The sequence below is a fragment of the Rhinolophus hipposideros genome (genome assembly GCF_964194185.1).
Source record: "Rhinolophus hipposideros genome assembly, chromosome: 2".
Lineage (NCBI taxonomy): Eukaryota > Metazoa > Chordata > Mammalia > Chiroptera > Rhinolophidae > Rhinolophus > Rhinolophus hipposideros.
In genome coordinates, this window is record NC_138048.1 from 30,764,612 (window position 1) to 30,781,653 (window position 17,042).

Genomic DNA, 17,042 nt, shown 5'->3' on the forward strand with positions numbered 1-17,042 from the left:
CGTCAGCATTTGTCCGTTGTGGCCCCTCAGACCATGATATAAAGCAATTATTCAATTGGTACCCCGTTTAGAGGTTTGTAGTGATGTTTAATTTGTGCACTAAGAGCATTTTTCATTCCCCCAAAGATAAGATTTTAGAATGTGTTCCTAGCAACCCCCATATCCTGTTAGCATGATTCCAACGCACTGGGGACTGTGTAGATACTGCTGTTTTTGCTGCAACAAAAGTTACTGCCTGTGTTCCAGCGCAGAGCTGAGGAAGGCAGTGAGCACCTTTTCCCTACCTGGTTTTTTTGTGAAGTGAGTAGAATCCACTGACCCATTTCGGCCAGCGCCTGATGGCTTCGGTGGTTGCTTGACCCCTATGAGCAGAGATAAGAACATGGAATAAATACATCACAAAAAAGTGCTAAATGTTCTTCATGGAAACTTGGGAGAGTTGTCAGTGGCAATGTGCATTCTTTGCAGAGCAGGGACACTGGTGATTTTGTGCCCAGATGTTTTAATTGGCTTCTCCCATCTACATATTGAAAGAATATTCAAAGGCCTACATTTCTTGACTGTGATATTTTCTTAGGTGTCAACATTTGATTGTGGATTGTGGTTTTGTCTTCATTTTCCATGATACCCATCCCATACTGCCTTCCTGGGTGGTATTGCCTCACCAGGAAGATTTCTTCTGCAGGGATTGGCTTTTTTTTTTTTTTTTTTTTGCCAGTATTCATGGGTACATTTTGCGGTTTCTTTTAAAAAAAGAATTTCCTCCAACTACTCTACCCCCATTAAAAAAACCAAAAAAACCTTAAAATTCCAATGTGTTTGAGCCTATACTTAATGGATTGACTTTTAAAATATTTCTGGAGAGGCCTTCACTATCCAGCTGGTTAGGCCACAAACTGGATATGTACCTTTGAGACTTGTAAATTAGGCCTGGGCAGGCCTGGAAATCCAACTGCTATTTAAAGGAAACTGATCTGAAAATTACTTTGTGTGACATTTTATCTTTTAAATTTCTCAAACATAATCTGGTGGTTATTATTACTCAGCTTTTCACCTAAAAACACATGCCTGGAGTTTGGGTGGCTGCCCTCAGGGTAGCGAAAACCAATTTAGAATTCATCCTATTTTTTAAAGTCACAATTCTTTTACATTATAAAATAATCATCCCTGATGTGGCTGACAGTCTTCATTAAGAAAGAATAGAGACAGACATTTTTAGAATCTAAAAGTAAATATCACATTACATATAATGGCCAATGCTAAAAAAAAAAAAATGACTCTATACCCTGAAGACCTTCCTATAACTCACATATTAAAAACTGAGAACATTTAATTAATATACTAGTTAGTACATTAACAATGACAAGCACAACCAGAAGCATAATCCTGTTTTGAGGGCTCACTGTGTTACACACAGTGTAACACTGTAGGGACACTGTAGGGACGTTACACACTCAATCACATTAATGTGCAGGCAGATATACTGATTAAATAGACAACAAAAGCTTTGCTTGCCGAAAATTAGGTGATATTCCCACATTAATTTATAAAATTAAATATTAATTGTAATTACTATATTACAAACTAACATTATAATTAACATAATGCTGTGATAATTAACATCATGTATCAACATTATAATTATTAATATTATACTAATTATGATTAATATTAATTGATGAAAACTAATATTGCAACCCCACATTCTCTGCTCTTTGAATAAGAGATAATAAATTAAATCATGGTGAGCGTTTATATGGACTCATGAATTAAATGTTACTTATTGTGGTAGGAAAAAAAATGTTTGAGGTCAATGACTTTTGTGGCCAATCCTACAGGCATGGTGAAAACAAATGGTTCATTAGTCTTCTTCTTGTGCCCCACGCTCAGTGGTGATGAGGCTGAGGAAATGACTCATTTGGGTGGGTCCTCTGGGTATGGCACAGGGAAATGAAAAATACTTCCATCTGTGTCACTAGGATAACCTGGCTTGGTGAGATTTGATTTACCACTATTGTTTGAGGGTAAAAAATGTACCATATACTGTAAAAGCCTAGTAAACTGGGTGTGTCTTTTATAGATTTATCTTCACAGTCTTTCTCCACATCATTTTACCCTTAAAAAAACAAAATGTTTTGGTTCAATACTGTGCAAGCACCTTACAGGTTCATTACCTGATTTGATCCTTATAACATTCTGCGTAGATACACCACCCAGGTCCCACAGATGAGGAAACCCAAGGCAAGGGGATATTAAGGAACTTGCCCAAGCTTGCACAGCTACAAGTGGTGGGATTCAGACCCACTTGTGCACGGCTCCACGCCTGTCTCTTAAGCACTAAGTGGGGGTACAGAGTACTGTTTCGCTGCTGTCATTTTCTTCTTTCTCTTACTCTTTCTAACGACCCGAAGTGACTTTAGCCCTAGAGTCCTATACTCTGTCTTTTAGATGGTTTAAGGTGCCACCACTGTGTAAATGGCGATGATAGGCAAGCATGTCTCATCCAGCCATGCCACTGATGATGGAACTCAGAGAATAACACAAGGCTGACAGCGGACCCCACCAGGCACATGCAGATCCACCAAGCCACAGGCGAGTGAAACGGATAGTTAGGAGAGAATCCAAAATTCTGCAGGGTTACTTTAGGAATAAGACCATCAATACAAACTCCCCTGGCCTGTTTTCTAGTGAAGGGAGAAACCAGCCGTTTTCCGTTGCCTTTCCTACATAGGTAGAGACAGAAGCATCATGCTGATATGATCCTTAAATGTAAATACCCAGATCAGTAAAGTGGCAGCTGATAAACTGGACTTTCTCCAGCTTTCAAGCAGTAAAAGCTGGTGGTGGATGAGAATGTTGGTGAGAGTCCTACAAAAGGCAGCCGTGGGGCTCAGGGAAAGAATGTTTAACTGGGGACAGGAGACTGAACTCCAGTTCTGGCCTTGCCTCCACCTAGCTGTGGTTTGCAAGTCAGCCAGGCAGCGGTGTGAGCACAGAGACCGGAGACCAGTGAACTTCTGTTGCCCTGAATCCGAAGAGACCAAGTGAAGGCCAAAGTAGCTCAGAGGCAATGGGAGAGAAAGGAAGGAGCCAGTAAGAGAGATACTGTAGAGAAAGAATCCTCAGGAATTGGCACCTAGTCAGCCTGTCTGGCCCAGGCTGTGACCTGGTTTCTTTTTTCCTCAGGCAGAATTAATCCACATATTTTCTGAAGGGCAGAGGTGGCTTTGGAAGCACCAGAACTTGAGCTTCAGTGTGAGACCCCAATTGCCAAATGGGAGTTTTCCAAAAATCTCTGGATTTACATAATTCACCTCTTAGGAATTTATGGTCAAAAATGAAGTAATGATTTGGGTATTTTTAACCATGGTAACAAAAGCTTTGTAAAGAAACACAGTAAACTGGGCACATCAATTTCCAAAGGTATCAGAGACTCTATTCCCTGTGACCAAAAAGGGGTGGTATTTATGGATCGTGGGTCTCCTCACCCTTGTCTGCAAATCTTAACACCTGGCTAAAAAGTCAGGGGTGATGAGCCAGCAGACTGGCCGATTTCGCCCCAGCTCACACACATTCCTCACTTTGGAGGAGTCCGGGTTCTGGTGGTCAGCACACTCCATGGGGAAGCAGTGCCGTGCATGTCATTAGGATGTAGAGGAGAGAGTCTGGGTTCAGGTAGCAAACATAGCTGTCAAACCACATGTACCAAATGATTCCTTGCCTGGCACATAATAGCTCTTCAGTAAATGTTGGTTGAATGAAAGAATAGCTGCACAACTCAGCAGCTTTCTTCGACAGGGAGAAAGTTGGAGAGATTTTCTAATACAGGGTCAGCAAACTTATTCTGTCAGTAAATACTTTCAGACAGTAAATACCTTCAGCTTTGTTAGGCCACATATCACTGTCACGACTATTCAATTCTGCCACTGTATTGTGAAAGCAAGCTATGTTTCCATAACACCTTTATTTACAAAAATAAAGAGTGAGCTGGATTTGGTTTATGGGACTGTAGTTTACGTGATCTCGAATGTAGCGCATGCTTGTTGCCTCTCTGGAGTCAGAGCTCAAGTTGGTTATAATATGTAGAACACATCAGTTAAGCTGAGACACAGCTCTGGAAAGCATGAAAAAACAAACTGCTGGAACAATGACTTACCTAAAACCTCAACCTCTGCAGCAACTTCCTAACTTTCAGGTGGAGCAATATTTATGTACATAGGTCTCTGAAATGCACATAAAGCAGGATAAATACCTGTACTAATGTTATGAAATAAGAAACTTGGCTCCAGATGGTTTAAAAAGTTCTGCGGTTTATGGAGTCATTGCAAGATTTTTATACAGGTGCAAATCATCAAAGGTCGCTAGTTTTGAGACTTCAGAATCTTTCTTCTTTAGTCTTCCAGGGGCACAACCTTAAGTGGCCTAAGGCCATGAAGAATATGTCTTATAAATCCTGAAATGTAATGTATCTGGGCTAAAAACTTTAGCAAGGAAAATGTATGTAAGATGGATAATAAATATTCTGGGAAAGATGTCAAAGTTAGATAAGGCATAAGTTGGCACAGAAATGTTTTCTCATTAAGACTCAATAGGGGCTAGAAGTGAGTGTGAAAGAGATAATGGAACTGGGTCAGAGAAGAACAGGCACAAGATTTGTACTATTTAATATGTATTACAAGGGAATGATGCAATTTTGTATTGAAACATCAAAACTATCATTTATCCACTTAGTGAACTGAATTTTTATTTGGATCATTGTCTTAGCTATCTGTATGATGCCTCCTTCCATAGATTTGATGGATTTGGGCAATGTCATTTAATTAACCTGAGTGATTTGGAAACATTAACATGACCGTAGCAAGGGTGATGAACTGGTAAATGCTTTTCGTGTTTAAATATCATATTCTAGACTGCTAACAGAAGCAGGTCTTCCAAAAAAATTGCAGTGGTACTTGTGAAATTATAAACTTGAAAACTAAGTGATTATGACAGTTTCAAAGACCAGGCCTGCATATGGAAAGTGTTTTGACATTAGGGAAAACAGCTATTTTGACAATTTTAATACAGTAATTCATATTTAATCAGGATCTTTTAAAGAATCCAGACTATAAATGGCAGCTAATTTAGTGGACTAGATTTAGAAAAGTGAAAAATTCTTCTTTATTGTTTTTAGACACATTTGAAATTTTGATTTTGGAATGAGTTACAATATTCAGTTTCAGTGATGCTTAAAAACTTCCAAAACTGGCAAAAATGATATTGAAGTACAAATTCAACAAAATTATAAAAATTGAATGAAAACACTTACAATTTTGATAGTATCAAAAGGAAATAAATTTGTGATTGTTACCTGTTCCCATTCCATTCCCTTTGGGCGTCCCATTGGGTCTGGGTCTACTAGGCCTTATGGTTGTCTTATTCAGAACTACAATAAAGTAGAAATAAATAGTTCAGACATGTTCTTATTAAAACTTTGCAGCCAAGAAATACAAAACTTCCCAGAGAATTGTAAATTATCTGACCAGGCAATAAAAAAATGATGGCTTACTGAAAAATATTGTTCAGACTACAGAAACCACTATTCTGGTATAAAAATCATAGACTTGAACTTGGGAATAGAGACCTGAGTTTGTACTCTGAGATGATCACTGGGCTTGAAAAAAAATAACTAACAAGGGAGTTTCTATTCGTAAATGGGAAATGTCTTGCTTCATCTACAAGCAATAGATACATTCCAAAATAGAACTGAATCAAGATCAGGAGTACGTATTCCAATGAAAAACCCAAACTTGAAGTGTATTTATTTTGTCATGGCCTTAACTCATGACTCGTAAGTTGGTGGTCCTTTTTCAGAGGCTCTAGGTATGGATGATCCTTGATAATCCTGGCACAAGTCTGTCACTGAACAGAGAACTGTGATAAAACCATTGAAATATCTCTCCTGCTTTGTTAAGAGCCATAGCATTACCGAAACTTTAAGCGGTCGCCTATCTCATCCTCTGTTTAGAAGGGAAAACACTAAGTGTATTGTGGTTAAAAGAGCAAGCATGCGAGCCTGATTGCTTGACTTTGAGTCTACATCCTGGGTCTCATGCCTTAGCTTCCCCAGCTGTACCTTACAGGACACAGGGCAAGCACTGGACCACTGTTAGCCATTATTGCTACTGTTTCATTATTTTGTAGAAATGTTTACGATAACCAGCCACACATTAAGCTATCAACAGCTATCATCATACAAAAGTCACATGGAGATATATTTGTTTATAAAAGTCGTCTATGACTAATTAACTTTAGGAGATGGAGGATTAATCCAAAAAAAATAGGGACTTTCCATAAACTAAAGGATAGAAAATATTACTTGTTCTTTCTTCCATGTGCCTGGAGAAATGTTCACCATGAACATTAATTTGGAAGCCAGTTTCATCATTTAGAACTTTAAAAAGACTTTTTAGAACTGCAGTGAAGAAAGGGTAGAAACCACCAGAGTCTTTGGTCTAGCTTGTGCTTTAGCATAGACATAATTTACACGGACCAAATCAACCCCTCCAATTAACTTTTCCCTAACAAGTTCCAGTGAGAGAGATCCTAGAACTTTTGGAGAATTTAGTAAATTTAAAGTATTTTCCAATGTTTATCACTTTATTTTTTGTTATTTACAACCTACAAAATGTATGTGTTTGTTTTTTTATACTCTGAAGGAATCAGATACTTGATTTGTAAAAGTATTCTCCCAGAACAGGAGCCTTTTATACTGAAGAGCCCATCTTTTCTTAAAAGATAAATAACATTTGAAAGAAAGTAATATATCATAGCTAATGCTATCTCTGTAATTGGCATGGAAAGTTGGAGTGTGCATGTACAATTTATGCACAAACACTATTTTAAAAATACTTTTACACTGGTAAAGCTCTATAATGGTCTCCGAATCTGATCCTCTTTAAAAACCTCAGTTAAATCTCATTACTTCCATGGATTCACCATTACTGCTCCACTTATTCACAAGGATCAGAATTTCTGTATGTCCTTTATTTAAATTTAAGAATATATAGCCTTCCTTTGGTGCATTTGGCTGTGTCAATACATTTTCTATCTTCTCAGATGTGCTGATTATTTAGGCCATCAGAGGAAGAAATAACTTACCAGGTCTGATGTGTGGTTTGTCTGGTATTCTGGGCCTCACAGGAGTGGTGTACAATCTGTGTGGTGCTGAAACAGAGGAAACACTTCATATTTAATAACCAACACTCCAAAGCCCACTTAATGGACATTTACCACCTTAGGGACATTTTGCATGGAAGTAAGAAGAACATTCTGCAACCTCCAATTATGCATTACAGCATTGATGCTAAAGGAAAATAAAGCCAGTGAAAATATTCATGAATGGAAATTGAAGATAGACATTGTCAGAATGAGGTAGGTCATTTGCAATGTGTGTTAAGGATTAGTCATCATTTGGTCTCTGCTTTTCAAGGGAATTTATTTTACCAGATGGTTGCTTAACATAGTAAACATATACGCCAATTATTCATTATCCATATGTCCATCTGTCTGTCCACCCATCCATCTGTCTGTCCCTCTACATTGCTCAATTAGGTGGTCACTGTGGAACATCATTTTGCCAAAAAAGGGCAAGTAATCTTAAAAGAAATACAGTAAAATGTTATTTTTAGGTAAGAAGAAAAGAGTACAAACTTGTGTTCTCTATCAAACTGTCTTAACTCATATACCATGAAATGAATAAATAGTCACTTAGTGCATCCATTCAAGCTTTAAGAATGAGAAAATAACCTCTGTTGTCCTGCCCATTATGACAGGGGGAAGAAGGAGCAAGAACTCAGACAAGCTCTAGGATCAACATGTCAACTTGTTACTTCCTGCTCCTGTAATCCAGGGTCTGGCACATGAGAACTCCTACCGAAGTTTTTTCAATAGATTTTAAAAAATGAGTGACCACTGTCAGCAGGTAAATTCACATGAAATCCAGCTGACAACCTTTGCTTCTGAAAATTTTAAAGTGTAAATTCATCCTGGAATTCATCTGTCCTTCTCTTCCGTCCTCTGTCCCCCCTCAGCACAACACACTGCCTCCTGACTCCAACTTTCCTGGTAATGCTTTAGCTAAGACTGGAAAGAAATTTTCTTGCAAACTGTGTAAGTAAATTACATCGTTTCATTGGTTTTGTTCACATCTCGAGTGAGTATTTATGTAACCATAAATCAGCAATGCCTTGCCTACTGAGTTACAAAAAAATACACCTGCGAAATATATCATACTGTAGCTCATTTATAACCTCCCAATGTAAAGACTGATGAGCAGAATTTTGCCATACTTCAGGCCAAAAACAGCAGACACAATACTGTAATTCTTTGCCTGTTTGGCATGGACATTTCAAAGTATACTAACTAGAGCGAACAGAGGTTCTGACGTATAAAATATGAATTCTTGCACACCTAAAACGCATGGTGATGATTAGCCAATGTTCTTCAAAATTTTTTTGAGAGTGGTAGGATTCTCTGTCAATTTAGCATCTGTCAGCTTTTCATGTTAACTTCTGTGTTAGATTATTGACACTTAAAGAACTACAACGATCATGGTTCTTATTTTATAACAAATATAAATTTTAAAACTTTAGACAGAAAAGAGTTAGAGCAGAACACAGAAATAATCAATACTATAGTCATTATTTCAAAGTCACAGGATCAGAATTTTTTATTTTTCCAGTCTTTATTTAAATCTAAAAGGAAACTTTTATAAAAGAACTGAAATATAACTTAAGTTTAGGCTGTGAGTTACTCATACAACTCATCACCAAATAATACGTGGTCTTGAGAAAAGTGCTCTGCAGTTTCAATTCTAAACTAAAAAAAAAAAACAAAGAGAGAGAGAGAGACAAAGGAGCTTTGTGACAATGTAATTATGTAAACATCATAACTACAGAATTTTGGGGGACTAATAATAAAAATAATTTTAAAAGATGGCTTCATATCTGAATAGTTTTATAAAATCTATTTTAAAAGAACAGTAAAAATTCTATGTAACAAGAACATTAAAAATAAACAGGGATTACTTTGAAGGACCAATATTCTGCCCAGGACAGGGAGAGGTAAGTGAAGGAGGATTCAGTTTTCCTCAGGTGGGTAAGGAATCAGGGGGCTGAAGGAGTAAAATAATCAAAACATTCCCCCAATGCCCCTGGCTAAGTGGATTTCTACTGTGGGTTATTATGAAAAGGACAAAGCATAGGAGCTTGAGTAATTCAGGGTTGTAGAGTGCTGCAGGGAATTGTCTCAGTAGACAAAGGATCAAAGGTATAGCAGAGAGGAGGTGCTGGAGATTCTAGTAGCAGTCTCATGCGACAGGTTTTAGGCACAAAATTTCTTTAGAGCACTTGGGCCCCAGGGCTGAGGGCTTGCACAAGTCAAGGTCCATGCACGGGTGAAATGCAAAGATCAAGGGGAACAATTTCACCCCTACAGAATCTCTCTCAAATTGTTGTGTGCTGTCCTGCTCTCCTCATGCCTGATGTTAAAAACAACCCACGACACAAAATGTGTGGAAAACAAAGCATTTCTCTTTGGCAGAGCCCAGGCACATGTTTATGAGGGTTGGGCCAAAAGGTGCTCCTAGAGACACACTGTGTGCCCTTCCTAACGTTGACCCTCTGTTCCCAAACAAGGTTATTGGGCTGGGTCAGGCTGTAGTTGGATGCTCCTCCCATTGCTAAGTGTGTTCTTTCTGAGGATGTCTTTTGTTTGTCACCTCATGTAAATGAATCTCTGGTGAGCCCACTTTCAAGATCCTTGGCTCATTTCTAGAAAAGTGTGACTCCTAGGACGGTACAGTGTAGGCTGTAGCTCAGGGTCCTCAGAACACAAGAAAATAATTACAATACAGTATATTATATACATATGTGAAGACAATTCCTATAATGATATCAGATCCTGGAAATACATCCATTCAATTGTGAAACTCCTACCTAATAGAACCATGTTCTAGAAGGAATTTGATAAAAATTCCATATACGTTGGTAATGGTGACACAACACTGATATTCCCCTTAAAGTAAGAAAATGCAAAAACAAAGGAAAAAGAGAGCCTGGTATCTTTTATTTTCAGTTTTGGAATTTATAAAGTTCTAAAAAGCTGAATTTTTTTTCTCATTTGGGAACACAATCTGAGCTGAATAGTTTTTATTTATTCTGCTTATTGTAAATATTTGTATATTTTGCTGCAAAAACATTAATGTGCTTGATTATGAGAATCTCCTATTAAACCAGACATTGAAGAGGTTTGCAAAAGCATAGAAAAATAAACATACAAAACAGAGGGTGTGGTATGGCTGCAACATGATTGAACATCTGTTGTTAAAGAAATTGAAACTGGTAATGAGGGTACAGGGAGTCTGTCATTATATTAGGCTTCGGTGTGGATTTATAAATAAATAAAAAGTTAATAAACACAAAGTAATAAAGTAAATAATAAACATTTAAAACATAATAAAATGAAACCTACCAAGTTCAAAAAAGATTTAGAAAATTTATGAGAACTATCCTATGTCATAATTTCTCAGTCACGTTTATTTAAAATAAGTACTGCTATACTTATTATAAAATATATATTGTAAGATTAGATTTCTTTTATTGTTATTGTTTCCTCTTGTTATTTCAAATTTCTTCCACTTAATTCCCTCCCCCACCCCAAATTATAACTGACAATGAGCAAAATAGTCTTCCAATTCCTTAGAAAAAGTTTTGGTTTTGTTTTCTTGGGTTTCCTCCTATATGAAAGAGGTAGAGATGGGAAAAAGGAGTCATTTAGTAAAAGAAAGAAAGAAAGAAAGCATGAAATACTGGAAATTCATAACTGATTATGACTCAAGTAGGAGAGAAAAATATCCTTCTGAGAGCATGAAAATGAGAAAAAGGCTCGTGTAGGTGAGTTTATGTCCCAAAAAGTAGGAAGAAATAAAAGAAGGAAATTCCAGAGAAAACCTCCCTAGATGTTTAAATATTAAAGTCATCTTTAAAAAGTGACTTTTCTTGGTACTAGTTTCCTTCCTCAGGCCACAATATCAATGCGTTCATCAAATTGGGGAGATGGGACAGAGGAGGAACAGAGTCGGAGAGAAAGGGAGGAGGAAGAGGAGGGTAATGAAGATTCTTATTTACGGGATGTAGAAGATGAGGCAAATGAAGGTTAATCAAGGAATAAAAGTGGGAGCTTTCATTGTTAGTTATCAGCATCAAGCGGTAGACCATACATTCAAAAACGAAGCTCTAACTAAAAACTATGTCTTCCCTACATTCAACTGATAGTCATATGGTATTCATATTTGGCTGATGTCCTGTACCTATGAAATGAAGAAAATCAAGTAATTCACTGTGATGAGAAATTACATTCTGAAAAGAATGCCTTTCCTAATTTAAAATGAAGAAGGAAAAGTTACGTTTCAGAGGTGGGGAAATGGTATTACCCTGAGTTGTCTTTGCCAATTCAGTTGTTTGTGGAATCTTAGTTGTGAAGAATTCTTGGGTGGATTGGTCTGTTTCTGCTGGGGGAAAAGCACAGTAAGATGGCTTGCTTTAAATAATTATCATTATGAACATATGAAAAAAACCCACTTTTTTCTGCCCCAAGTGACAATAAAAGGGGAAATTGCATTTATAAGTATGCCAGTCATCAGAACAATTCAAAGTTAATGGTACATTGTAATAGCTCCCATTTATAATATTTGTTGTCTTCTTGCACTATTATTTTAATGATTGGTATAAGGCTTTCCAAAAGCATTTAGCGTAGGATCACTGTTTCATGGTCCTGGAGGTGGCTACACTTGGACGTGCTACCTAACTGCCTTCATGTCTCCTCCCTGTTCCATAAACTCCCCAAGTTATTTAGGTGAGCTGGAAAAGAAATAGGTCAGATAAAAAGATGTGCATTTATATCATATAAGAATAAATATTCTTCTATTTTCATCATGTGAAAAGCTAAGTTTATGTTTACAGACACACTGACCCATTTCTCCTGACAAAATATAGAAGCATGGCAATAGTTCCACTCTCAATATTATCTTGGAATCACTACAACATCTTGCAGACAAGGAAATTACATTGTTCACTTTGCCATATGTGGATCCAAGGAAATACTCGGTGCACATAATATGTTGTCTTTTTATTTTTTCTGCTCTGCTTTATAGTCTGGATTTGGCTCACAAGAGAGATATTTGAGATAAATGGCAGGTGATGGTTCTTGCTTCAATCACCAAGATACATTAAAAAAAAAAAGGAGTGGAAGTTAAATAATTAGCCTATCTGGCAGTGGTTCTTGAAAGTACTTTGACTTTGCCATCATGGGTGATGGAGACTTTGTGGGCCTCGGCTACAATAGATCATTACTTGGTAATCAGTACATATTTGCTCAGTTTTAGATTTTTTCCTTCAAAAAAGGTTTAATTTAAAACTGTGATCAGTAACTTTCATTTCAGCAGACACACACAAAGGATGGGTTTATTGGAAAAGGGGTGAAGGGAGGAAAATGAGGCCACTAATTTAAACACAGCCTTGTACAGTGTAGCGTGGACAGGGCAGAGGAGCCACTGGTCATCAGCTGGGAACTCTTGTTTTCTGATTCATTTTCAGCCAAGGGTCAGGCACACTGGGGTTTCCCACACAGTGAACACCTTGGTGCCAAACTCCTCAAAAGCATGGCCAGCTCATCCCAAACAACTGTCTAGACTCATCCATCCTTGTTTCTCCAGGTGACCCGCACGCTCATCAGTTTGGCCGCCATTCTCTGCCCTGTGCCTCTTTCCCATTTGTCTTTAACTGGAAAGTATCTTTTGTATCTTCAATTTCAAGTCTCGTTCCAACGTGAAGACCTAGTGTAAATGTCACGTCCTCTGTGAAGCCTTCCTTGATGCCTGTAGGTACCTTGCTTGTTCAGCATGTTGCTTATTTCTCTATCACACTCATTGTAAAATATAAAACTGGGGTGACTGAGTGTATGGGTTCCAATGTGGCTCTGACATTAGCTATGTGACTTGGCCAAAATTTTAAATATATCTATGCCTTGCCTCAATTTTCTAATCTGTAAAATGGGGCAGGTAATAGAACCTACCGTGTTTCCCCCAAAATAAGACCTACCCAGACAATCAGCTCTAATGCGTCTTTTGGAGCAAAAATTAATATAAGACCCAGTCTTATTTTACTATAATATAAGACTGGGTCTAATATAATATAACATAACATAATATAATATAATATAATATAATGTAATATATTATAGGCCTTATATTAATTTTTGCTCCAAAAGATGCAATAGAGCTGATTGTCTGGCTAGCTCTTATTTTCAGGGAAACGCAGTACCTAACAAAGTGGTTATGTGGCTTAAATTAAAAAATACATGTAGTGTACTGGATGGCACTGAGAAAGCACCACTATCACTAAATCCTACCTTCATATTAGATGGCAAGCTCTCCAGGGTAAGGACTCACCTTTAAAACAGTTTTATTTTGAAAACCCCATTGCTTAGCATTGTGCCTAGTACCCATAAAATACTCAATAAATATTAGATGAAAATTTTCTCCCCAAATTCATTTCAAGTAAAGAAAAAGCAACAAAAATATAGGATTGACACACTTTGGGAGCGTTCTTCCTTTTCGAATGCTTGAAATTTTGTCAAGATATTTTTTTAAATTCTCATTTTATATTAAAAATCACCCTACATATTAGGATAAATAAACAATTAATGAATGAAGTGAAAAGGAGATTTTGTATAATGGTAAAAAGAGACCCTTTATTGTTTGCAAACAACTCATGAACACAACGTATGAATACATATGGCTGCTTAAAGGGCAATCCCTAAAAGGTAGGTCCTCATTGGACTGACATATCAAAACAAAATTTACCCATAGTGCTTTGTAATTCCTCTTGACTAGGACTTGGTGAAACCATAGGAATGAAAGGGCTGCCTCGGGTCTCTAAAGGAGCTGCAAAAGACAAGTACCAAGTTTGTTTTAATCTCTAGATTCAAATGCCAGCACCAGGATAGAATAACATTCCTTCATTTGAAATAGAAAAAAGGAAAACATTAAGTGAGTCATGGAGAAAAAAGTTATGTGTGCACAGAAACTTTAAGAAAATGACTGGAATGTTAGAATAATGGTTCTCAACTGTTTTTTATTTTATTTTTCCACCAGAATAGGTAGTAAATGACATTCAATGCTTGACGCACTCCATGACCATATCTTGGTAAGATGGGAAATGGGTTAGACATGGCCCTGGGTCTGTCAGCTGTAGCTCTTCCATCCAAGAGAGCACATAGAATTACAACATGAGTGAGGATATCATCATTGTAAACAATCATCTGAAGTCTGCTCACTTATTTTTAAAAATAAATGACTGGCAAATTTCAGTATTTTGAGCAATATTAATGATCATTACTTGTCAGCACTTTTCCAAACTTACTAGCGTGTTATAACACTACAGCTGAGAACCACTAAACTAGTAGGAAATGTTAACTAGATGGGCACGAGTAAGGGGAAATCACTTTGAACACAGAAATAAATGAGGTAGATGAGCATGGACTTGGTAATGAGCTTCCTTAAGGTGGTCTTCAGAGCAAAGCTTTTACAACAGTGAAACCAGTGCTTTTCTATTTTGGAAAGAGTAATAAGAATGAGAATGAGATGATGACATGATTTGAAAAGAGATGATGTTTCAGTATGATCATTTGAGAAAGACCTGAGATCCTGATGGTAGCAAGGAAAACAATTAGAATTGGTCAGTAGGGAAAAACCATTACCTATTGTTGTCTGTGGTAGATCAATTCTAAAGGTAACGGGCTGCAGAACTAGGCCAAAAGCAAACCAAAGAAACAAATTTATGAGAATTGCTTCCTGGAGAAGTAAAAATAGTTTCTGTTTCCACATGCACCCATTTGAACATTTAAACATTCTCTAAGTACCATAATAAATATGAAAAACTTCTACAGAGTATTAGATGCCACCCAGGAAATTAAGTTGAGCTAAAACCTTCAAGTTTGGATTTACTGTCACTTTGAGTGAATGTTTGAGTAGGTGCCTACATGTTTTACATAACAGTATGTCCACCGTTGGATTATAGTATATTTACATTTTGAAAGGTAAATGTGATTGGCCCAGTTAATGTCTTACAATTTTAGCACGATCTCCCATTCAATGAAAACACTGCCAGGAAAAATATACTAATTGTACACTCTTCCCTCATGTTAACCATGGGAAAAAATTAAAACAGATTGTATGATTAAATCTTCCCAGAAAGAAATATGTTTTTTTATCTATAATTTTTTCCCAAACTTCTTCTACATCACAATCATTGAAAAAATATTGATATATTGACCTCAAGAATATTTTTTGAAAAATATGCTTTCTAACTGGGAAAATACAATAATTTATTTACCAGGTTCGCTCTGAGAGACTTCGGGGCCTGGTTTATAGGGAAGGAGCACATCTCTTGGAACTGAAAGAAAAAGATTAGAAAATGTTGTGTACTCTGTAAATGATACACCTAGAGCGAAACAACCCATAGATATAAAATCCTGGAAAACATGAATGAAGCAGAGATACTTTTACAATGGCTAAAGAGCAAAGCTGAGAAGATGACCGTTCTTCTCAAAATAGAAAAATGTCGCTTTGTAAGGAAGGTTCTAGTGGCTGTAAAACAGAGTTGGTCACAGTTCACTTTGAAGGCTCCACTGAGGAAAACAAAAAAAAGGAGGGGGGAAGGGATAATTAATGTAATTAAACACAAGAAGGTATATCTCCCTCAAGTTGTCTCCAAAATGGAAATTCAGTTTTTGCCTGAAGTGGTTAGGTGCCATTTGATATTCATGCTAAAATTCCGTGGACAGCAATAGAAAATACGTTATCTTAAATGGCCTAAATGGCCTACCATGTAAGGGAAACAGGAAGAAAGGCAAAATTCTTGAATCTCTAAGAGGAGTACAAAGTTTTATTCTAAAAGGCACTAACAGTTACTACAGGGAGAAAATAGAGCAAAAGGAATCAGCGGCTCATCAGAAGGTACCACATGTAACGTCGGTAAGAGTGCTTGTCACATAGTAAATGCTCGATAAATGTTGCCATCTCTGTCTTTCTGAGTGTTGTGGCTTCCAGCATATTAGGTGTCAGAGCCTCCTGACATATGAGAATGTGAAAACAAAGGATAAAAATACCAGCAAAACAATAAACGTACTCATATGCAGTCCCTGATATCCAATATATTTTTAATGCCTGTGTCCAGACTCTGTTGGCAAAATAAAGCAGTAGGCTGGGAATTTGATACTTTATTTTTTACTGGGGAAATTACCAGGGTAATATGCCTATTGTTAATTATCAGATTTCTGTGGTAAAGTATCTTTCCAAGAGAAAGATAATGTACTTCTTGGACTCAGTTTCCCCACAAAGAGGTTCTTCTTAGCCCTACTTTTTCAATGAAAGTTTTCATAGCACCCTGAAGACTTTAGAAATGCCAGAGAGGCAGTGTAATTTTCTTCCATCTTATATGATGCTGGGAAGAAAAAATAGGATTCAGATTAGAATTCTGCCTCAGAGAAAGATGAAAAAAAAGTTTGTACCATGAAGTGGCCAAACACCACTTTAACATTAGTGTAGAAATAGATTATATAAAACAGAAATGCTCTTTTTACTGCTTTGGGGGATCATATTTAACTTGCATATCACGTCTGTTCTTATTCTGGACCACTAAGAGCCAGTGAAATTGCGGTTGTGGAATTTGGTACATTGAAAAGAAGCTTCTATGAGCTAAAAGGTAACATCCAAGGGAACTTGAAAACCTGGATTTTTTTTTTTTTAAGGAAAAAGGCAACTTCAAAAAGATCAGTGGTTGACAGAGAAAACCCATCACAATACTGAATATTTCACCTTTGCTATGTGGTATTTTTGGGGATGCAAATGATAAAATTTCGAGAATTTTCCAGTTGTAAATCAAACTAAATGTTTGTCTGGAGGGTAAAAGAGAAGGCACTTTGATTTGGCTCGGTGAAGG

General features: G+C 37.0%; 1 protein-coding gene across 1 annotated transcript in view; it reads right to left on the reverse strand.

Moving 5' to 3' along the window:
* Positions 1–17,042, reverse strand: part of ABI3BP (ABI family member 3 binding protein) — a 244,157-nt gene that overhangs the window by 41,301 nt on the left and 185,814 nt on the right. Inside the window, exons 48-54 of the mRNA XM_081073688.1 lie at positions 15,435–15,494; positions 14,800–14,847; positions 13,904–13,984; positions 11,474–11,551; positions 7,141–7,206; positions 5,351–5,425; positions 285–362 (exon numbers count right to left, since the gene is read on the reverse strand). Of these exons, the coding sequence (XP_080929814.1) occupies positions 285–362; positions 5,351–5,425; positions 7,141–7,206; positions 11,474–11,551; positions 13,904–13,984; positions 14,800–14,847; positions 15,435–15,494 (486 nt within the window). The remainder of the gene's footprint in view (positions 1–284; positions 363–5,350; positions 5,426–7,140; positions 7,207–11,473; positions 11,552–13,903; positions 13,985–14,799; positions 14,848–15,434; positions 15,495–17,042) is intronic.